This window comes from Varroa jacobsoni, unplaced genomic scaffold, assembly GCF_002532875.2.
Source record: "Varroa jacobsoni isolate VJ856 unplaced genomic scaffold, vjacob_1.0 scaffold_332, whole genome shotgun sequence".
Classification (NCBI taxonomy): Eukaryota; Metazoa; Arthropoda; class Arachnida; order Mesostigmata; family Varroidae; genus Varroa; species Varroa jacobsoni.
Genome location: NW_019213234.1, coordinates 322,517 through 331,681, shown reverse-complemented (window position 1 = coordinate 331,681; position 9,165 = coordinate 322,517). Strand labels below are relative to the sequence as shown.

General features: G+C 42.6%; 1 protein-coding gene across 20 annotated transcripts in view; it reads right to left on the bottom strand.

The window, feature by feature from the left end:
• The window catches only part of heph (polypyrimidine tract-binding protein 1 heph), a gene marked incomplete at its 3' end in the record, with an annotated part of 317,749 nt that continues 308,584 nt past the window's right edge, over window positions 1-9,165 (bottom strand). For all 20 annotated transcript variants that reach the window (XM_086967904.1, XM_022831472.1, XM_022831482.1 and 17 more), the window contains 5 exon segments: window positions 1-772; window positions 1,161-1,470; window positions 2,616-2,649; window positions 5,546-5,988; window positions 8,207-8,258. In XM_086967904.1, the coding sequence (XP_086824030.1) occupies window positions 559-772; window positions 1,161-1,470; window positions 2,616-2,649; window positions 5,546-5,988; window positions 8,207-8,258 (1,053 nt within the window).

Genomic DNA, 9,165 nt, shown 5'->3' with positions numbered 1-9,165 from the left:
ATATAATGAGAAGGCCTTATGTCCTTTTAACGCCCGACTAGCCAACGAATGTTGCTTGTTTGGTCCCTTGTGGCCGTTGCTATGTAAGAGCGCGCGTCAAGGTATATCTTTTATGTTTCGCATGAAAGCTAGTTGGGACATGAAGGGCTTCATCACTGGCGACGTAAGGGGTGGGCTACGCTGGTGGGTTGCATGGTTTCGGACCGCTGGAACAATTCGCCCCTGCCGTGTCCTGGCTGGCGTAGGCTGACGCATATAAACAGTTTGGCTTCATGCAGGGCAACGCTGAATCATGCCAGCGTGTCCGTTGTCGCTGCCATTGTGTTTCATGAACACTAGCGCGGTCCATAGGTAACCTGAAATGGGCCTGCCTAATTGGGCAACGATTTTTCCGTCTAACGTTGTATCTCGTATATTAGATTTAGCTAAATGGACTGGGCTGAACTTTGCGGTCGTGGCTGATCGGTAACAAGTTGCTGTTGTTGTTGTTGTCTTTGATATTGGTTGATCTGTTGATTGATGGATTACGTTGGTTGGTGGTAGTAATAATTGATGCTTTTAGATGGTGGACTTTGAAAATGAGACGCGCAAATGCGATGAGTCCGACAGCTGGAAGTTGTGCATTTTGATCAGAGCGATAACCGCCTCCTCAATTGAGGGTAGTTGAAGAAGCGCCATCTTGCGGTCCTTCGGGAAGAATTTAAAGGCGACGATGTTGCCACAGCCTAAGCTCGTGAACGACTCCCGAATCTGTTCCTCACTGCACGTAGGCCTGCGAAACATTATTATACACATCAAAAGAAAGAGAAACAACATATAGAACAGGTTAATAAATGTGTATATACATATGTAACTGTGGATATCCTATTTTGTGACATTTTACGGTTTTGAAATTGATGCCGTCAGCAACAGATGCTGATTTGGTATAGATGACTAATTCTAGCAATAGGTTATATTTCCTGTTTAAAAAAGCTCAATGTATCTATACATTCACATCCATTACTGAGTAAATTGTACGTAAATTGTCGTAAACAGTTCCTAGAAAACGTGTGCATATGTATGCATATAGATAACCTTATATATATATATATATATATATATATATATATAGATAACTAAATTATTTAAAAGCCTAGACCCGTCGGCTTTATTATACGTACGGAATATTGGAGAGATGAAGTGTAGCTGAAGGTGGGTAGATGTTCTGATAGTTTTTCGAACCTGGCTTCTTGAAACGATGCAGTGAGCTACTGATGTAATCCTTGGTGAGGCCGGCATCGGGCTGTCCTTCCTTGGGCAGTTGCACCATATGGTGCTTTGAAGGTGTAACGCGTAACTGCTTGCCGAACAGCTTAATCTTATCCAGGTGCGTCATGGCTAGTTGTGCCTGCTGCGGCTCAGCCATCTGGATAAGTGCGCTGTCCTTCTTGTTGAACAGAATTTTTACGCGGATCACGTCCCCGTACACTCCTAAGGTCACGTATAGAAGGCGGCATTTATTACAATTACAATGTTATTGCGAAGACCATAAAGCTGGAGAGGGATCAGTAGGAACATGCGTCTTTGACGGGTCTGATATCCGAATGGGAGGCCCGTAGCCACAGGGCAGAGAGCCATCTCTTAATTATGTCACGTTAAGGGCTCTAGTTTGATCGAACGATAAAATTTAAATAAAAAAGAAACAGGTAAACGGGAAAATAGTAGCGGTCTTGAAAGCCTAAATTGACTAATAAAAAGTTCCACTTTCTCTGGTCCACCGATTAGATATAAAACTTAGATGGCTTATCATTACATTTAACCAGAGATGTGGAAATTACAACGATGAAGCGGATGTCAAATAGATTTTTATGTTAGTTAAAATACTTAGTAATAAAAAGTAGGAAAACGGAGTCTCGGATAAGGAGCGTAGGACTGTTATCGGTGAATATCGAGAAATTCAACAGTACTGTAGAATACAATAGAACCCACTAAGAAAGAAAGTGGTAGTAGCAATAGTATAATCTAAACACTTTCTTGGCGGACAACCAACACTAAATATTATGACATACATGTTTAATAACTATGCTATGGCCTGCTACAAGTTTACTATGATGGATGTTAGGTAGTCACAGATGTGTCATGAAATGAAAATAAGCAGATGGCTAAGAATAAGCCCAGGGGTAACAAAATTAGTTGTGTGTTCTTACGATCATGCATAGATGCGAGAATACAGAATGTAGTTCAGTTAAACCAAATAATAGATTCAAGCTTTTATTGCTACTAGTCATGGCTTTGTGTGGGTGGGCGTTTCTTTTTATGACTAGATTTTATGCGTACTCCTCCCTATGGTCGATAACGTATGAAGTACAGTCAAATGAAGCAGACGAGCCATTATCAGATGACTCCGAAAAGTCCCACGGAGGTAGGCCAGATCATTGAATGATTGGCTTGAGATATGTATGTATATAAACCTTCGCCCCTCACCTGATCCGGATCATTCCTTCTGTCTGTATGTGTCTTTGTGTCATTAAACCAAACTACCAGATCGATCGGGAGACGAGAGATATGACAGATGTGATGGCAAAATGAGGATTAAAAAAAAACAATACAAATAAAAATCGACCGAAAAAACGTACCGAAAAGCGTAAAGAGGGCGTCTGGAGTGACGGTCTGCAGCAGGCAGATGGCGCGAAGATGTCGAGTTCGAACCGTATGAGTCGAATGTTGGTTGGGTGGGCAAGACACCACACACACACACACACCAGAAAAGGATTCAGCAGCAGCAGCAGGAACGACAGGAGTAACAGGAGATCAGGGAACGTTTAAGTGAACGGCTAAATTACGAACTAACTGACGAACAAGTGACCGATTGATCGATCGTTGTTTTCATGATTAGGAATAAATGCCATTTTTTTGCATTTTAACGATAGTGAATAGCGGAACAATACATGTCATAGAGAACAGTAATAATGGCGGGAATAGCAGCAATTATAATTATAAAGAAGAAAAGAGGAATGAATAATCGTCAGATAAGGTAGTGACTGACTGATTCATTCATTTGTTGCATATCTGAATGGGAATGAAACATCATTTTAATTAGATATTAGACTTCTACAAGCGAATCCAACAAATTGGAGTTTACTCACGATTTTCTAGTACATGTTGGAAGTACTTTCCATTACACACTTGATTCTGCGCTCTAGCGACCTTGGGACAGCCATATACCTACCATTCGCGCCCGCATATACATTTTCTCTAACCGATTTTTTTTTTTAGTTTAGAAGTAAAATCGATAGCAGGAATGCTGGCCTACCAGCTGCCATTTTAGGGCATGGAAAGCTTTTTCATAGATTAAATGAAGAGAATAAGTAGGTTGAATCCGACGTTGGTCAATCCACAAAGTAACTCATCTGTGGCGATAAGGTCTAACGTTGTCTTCGAACAATCAAACTCCGTCCTTTAGGACCCACAAATCCCTCGACAGACTCGAGATAGCAAGCTGCATTGATTGTTTTATTTTCGCGAATATATCATAGTAGCTTATAGCACTGAGGTCCGTTACAAGTGCGGTTATCATCACACATACAAATCTACTCGATACTAGCATTAAACTTGATGTCTCTACAAGGCGACGCCGTTCTCTTGCCTGGTCACTCTCCGGCTGGTGGATGAGGTTGCATCATGCCTAGCCTGTGGCGGCCATATGCTCCAGGAAGATTTTTTATTGATTAAAGTTTCCCAAATTGCACGTAGGATACATCATAGGCACCCCCAATTAACCTCGAATCAATTCACGTCTTACGCATTTTCAGTATTTAGGTTATAATTCCGTAACGCGTTACACGTGAAATGCCAGTTTTGGTAAACGTAGCTCTTAGGTTCCAGGCCAGGGAAAAGCCTCGTCGACTGCGATAGCGCGTCTTTGTCCTTCGGATTCCAACATCCGGTCACTTCCTCGTTGGTTTTCAACACTCCAATCTTCGTTCTTGCAACTATTGTACTATTATTTACTACTATTGTGCTTTCGGTCAAAGCGAGTTGCAATGCACCGGCCTTCGAGGCACAAAGAGTTGACAACTGAGCGCTGATATTCTAAGCTAAAATACTTTTCCCTTCTAAACTTATTTCTCCTTGAGTAAACTCAATTGGTTCTTATTTACAAATTTTCGGAGAATGAGAACATTTAGCAACTAAATTTTGTCTGCTAGTGGTACTAAAAGTTATTCAATTTCAAAGTCCGCCGGATTTGCTTGTAGCAGCCCAATAGATTGATTATAAGTGTATTTTGTAAAATCCTTATTTGCCATCCTCTTCACTAATTAACAACTAGAACAGCCTTTGATTGACTGGAAGTAGACAATTTGACTGATCATGATATAAAAATCAATGTACTAATCGTATTCACTGTAACTTCAGATTGAAGTTCGTTCGGCCAGATGAAACAATTGAAAAAAATTTAATAGGAAAGCGATAATGACACGTAATAGATATATTATCGACGAATAATAATAATATGGAGATTATTTCGCTATATAAATACAACCTATCCAGACATCTTGCGCTGGTGAAATGAAAATCGTATTGTCGATGGCGTAATCTATACCAACGCACGAAAAGCCTGCCCGTCATGCCTACCTTAACACCACGGTTAGGCCTAATGAGAACAAGATTTACCAATCGATCAGTAATTTATCACAGTAGTAGTTGAATGACGACAACTTATGTGATCAAATTTAGAGGAAATGGGTTGTTAGAACTGAGGATAGAAGGACAGCCATCATAGAAAGAATTTTTCTTCTAAGAAGTGATCGAGCGAAATACGGGAACGGGTAGAGATCACCATATATATACATTATGTATATATATACATTATATGTGTGTGTATATATATATATATATATATATATATATATATATATATGACAGAAGATAAATACTTAGTACAGGGTATAGCTAGAAAAAAGAGGGGGCACAGAGAGCGGTTCGTCGAGAGGGGTATGATAGAAGAACAACAACTGGCAGAAAGTATTTGTCACTAAAGCGGGCTCAGAACGACAAAAAAAAAGCAGAGCAGGTCCGCGCACCTATAGATCCGCTAGTATTTTGCAAAAGTACGTGTAAAAAGATCAGCGGAAGTCAATGTTAAACAGAAACCATAAAATAGAAGCACGAGCGAGTAAGTGGATTACATATAATACGATGTATAAGAGTATCAATGAACTATTTCTGGGGGCGCAGGGAGGAATAACAAGTAATTTTGTTTTCGGGTCACCTAATAAGGATGCTCGGCACAAAGAAGGCCATTAACGAAAAGAAGATAATATTCCTAAAGCATTACCGTCTTACTAATTTTAGGTAATAGGTTGTGTTGTTATAAGCACCTGCTAAGCACAGCTTGGTAAACTCAACGTATGAAGCCGATCTATCTATTTTTGTAAGGGATTTCGATTGTATAAAGCAGACGGACGTCTAATGCAGTTTCTGAAGACGACACTATCTCCCAAACACTGCATCTAATTGCTGGAAATCCTGTTCGATTAGCTCATTTCTAATTATTGAAAATTACCTGTTCATTGAGGTTCGAAACAAGCAGCACACACGACTGCGGATTGCCAGGCAGCCTGAGACCGGCAACTCCAAGGGCCTGAGCGGCCGGATTAAGTGCGAACGAACCCAGTCCGGGTAGACTCTGCATGTTTGGTAGGCCCTGAAGACCCTGTGTACCGAACGCTGCCGAAAGGTGCGAACTAAGGCCTGCGAATGGCGAGTGTAACATGCCAAGCGGGTTGGCTAAGCCCAGCGTGTCCAATGCAGGATCCCCTGTAGGTAGTGACGGGTTGGTGAAATCGCGGCTTTTGTCGTTGTTATATTTTACGTTTAGCTGTTGCAGCTTCGAGTACTCAATACGCAGAGTACAGCATCCATTATAGATGTGCTGGCCGTCCAAAGTCATTTTAGCGGCCTGGGCGGCCATCGCGTCCGAGAACTGAACTAGCGCCTGGAACGTGTCTATAAAAAAGGACAGGAAAAAAATATCAACTAATTAGTTAAACCAATAGCTTGAAAAGTAACTTGAAAAAACAATTAGCGACTATAGCAGTGAGAATCCTTTATTTATTAGAAGTCTCTTTCGGTTTTGAAAAGTAGCATTGTAAATAATAAATTTCTTGAACAGGCATTGAATAATCACAGTCTTTGATATAGGTACACCATATTATAGTCTACATGAAAGCTATGTATTACAAATTTAGCTCTATTATATCGTCCGAACAAATTATAAACTTTTATTATTATTCACTGTAAATAAGGCAATCAATAAATAGCTTAACCAGCACCACCTTATGTTTTCTGCAAAATATTGCAGCTATGGTATATATTATAGCCGCAATGCTTCAGGGACTAGCACTATCCTCAGAATTGTTAAAACTGTATGCGTTATTGCTTTTTTTTTTACAAATAAGTTAAAGCCAGGCCAATGGGTCTATTGAACAATTATTTTCCACATGCGTCGCACGTTCCATAAACGACACTGGCTGCGACGTTGCCATAAACTTGTATCAACGCAGTCTCGGATAAATGCACGGAGCATTTGGCATATTGAAGCTTTGCTCACCTCTCACATCTTTTTGTCTAGTTGCACCTGCTTCTTCTGACGGTTTCGAATAAAAAAGGAACTAAACGGTTCCAGCTAAGTGAAAGCTGCTGCGGTAATGGTTACTGCTACAAGAGGAAGCTGCCTGGCGGCTAGAGCAGCAGCAATCGATGCTATTCGTTTGGAGCACTTCCTTGAATTTTCACACCACAGTTCCTTCGATCCATCAACCTGTACCTCAGGCGGACCCACTAGCTGAAGCCCGTGTCCTAACAGAACTCACTGTAGCGACCACTGGCTCCGCATCAATTAAGTCGATGGCCTTTCTTTGGGGCAGCGGGCCTATAGCATTGCCAAGCTATGTATTTGTTTTGCTACGTGCTACTGTCTACCATTGCCCCTCTTCGCCCGTAAAATTGCCTTCTTTTCCTGCATCGTCGTCGTCGTTTGCCGACGCAAAAACTCCCAGATCTAACCGCTTTAATTAGCTTTCATTGTAATGCAGCAGGCTCTGTATGCAAGTGAGTTGGCAGATGTCAACTACTTGATCATTGTCGAAGCCTGAAGCTGTTTTAAGATTCGCTGCTTACGGGTAAAAAAGCCTAACGGACGATTAGTTTATAGACCAGTTTGTCTGTTCGCTTCTTTAACTTGTGCGCCGCGATATCATATGAGTAGAGTACCATCTGCCGCACGTACTAGAAAAAAAAAAACTAGTACAGACGATCGAGGTGAGCAATAGGGGGGAATTGAGTCTCGGCACGCCTCTTGCCGGCGAACGCCAGCAAAACTGTGGCTGTTATTCGGGGCTGAACATTGAAAGGGAGCCAAGGTAATATTACTAGAAAAGTAGAGGCTTCTTGTTTTTCCTCCACCGGTTTCTCCTAATATAATGTCGGTCACAACGATAGACCTGGAGCGGCTTTGGTGATAACAACAGCAATAGCGACAGTAGAAAGCGCAGGACCAATCGTAAGCGTTGCTGGGGGGCGCGGCCGCACTTGTACTCTTTACAGGGCTCGCAATACTCTCTCTGTCGAGCGATTGTGCGTCGGTTGACGCCAGGGAGTTCGCTATGTAGATATACGACTCCGGCTTCGGCTTTCCCAATTGCGGAATAGATTATTCCGATACTCTTTACTATAGAGACGTGCGACTGCAGTAGCGAGTGCAAAGCCGGACGTGAAGCCGGGTTGGCTTGATTTGTTCATATGGAAGTCGTATAGGGGAATCAGACAACATTATCGTTTTACAGCACTAAGACATTGGCGTGGTTGTGTTAAACTTGATAGAAATCAGGGTGGGTCATCGCGAAGGGTCGTAATGACGTCTTCTTAATATTACGCGTCTGCGAATATTACGCGTCTGGCTTGTTTTTTAACTTTGCCGAAGATTTTGGCTATATATACAGTCACGCAAACATCTACAGCTGCATTTCAGTTGACCAATAGCAACTGTGGCATAATTCGAGTTTGATGAACTAATCGATTTGGCTACGGCAAGCCTGCAAGGTGAACCCCAGCGTTCCTGTACATTGTTCCCTAACCTCGATACTAATGAATCACTATTTTACAAACATGGAGTTAAAGTAGTTCAGTTCAATTCGCTGCTGAAAGTCCTTGATCTATTACTCACTGTTTTTGTTGAAGGTCACAATTTTGAGCACCTTTCCTATACGGCTGAAAATCTGAAATCGAACAAAACGGAAGAAACGTGCGGTTAATTCAGTGGAATATAGAAGGGTCAAACAGCAGGCATGAAACAGAATGGATATACGAGTAGAACCTCTCTCTTACCACCCCCAGATCGAGCTCAAAGTACGTCGCATTGCGCAGTGTGCAAACGGCTTGTGGCCCGTAGTCTGACTTTGAATTTGTTCCAACTTAGATGTCCTAGCTTGACGTCCACGCCTCAACTGTAGTGAAGGTGGCAGTGGCAGTGTTGAATGGCAAATTGGAGCTTGCTGTGGGCCAAGGATAATGGCAGGGTCCAGTACAAAAGAAGCCAAACCGAATACAAATCTGCATCACGATTCAGTTCTTGATGGTGGTCGAACGACAGGTTGAGTCGTCATGTAACCAAGTGGGGGGAGGTCACCACAGCATCCAGTGCCGGCGAGCAAACTGTGCTAACGTGAGAACAATATGAGGGGGCAGCCCGCAGACGGAAGGTGCTGGCCATAAGGGGCTTAGGTTAACTCAGGGCTGCGATGGGGCTTCAGTTGCCCTACTTCCCTATTCTTACTTGGCTACTATTGGATCAGCTCTTAGCCTTGTCAGTGGTCGGTTCTTTTTCGCTGTACTAAGACCCACTCAGCCACCCAGGCGTTCAGCACCCGACAGCCAGCTGCCACTTGGACTTCGACTATGCTGCTTTGATTTTACGTTCCAGCCGCGACTACGCTGTTATCCACTGCAGTTCCTACAGTAACGTATTTTCCAGCGGCCTGGATCCGCCTTCTCTTATGTCGTTTGTTGCTAAGCCAAAGCATCGATGAAAGCACAACGGCCAATGCACGCAAAGCACGTACGGACACCGATTCAGTCTCAAAGAGACTCACCCTATCCTGGCCGCTACTGACCTTAGGGGCCCCA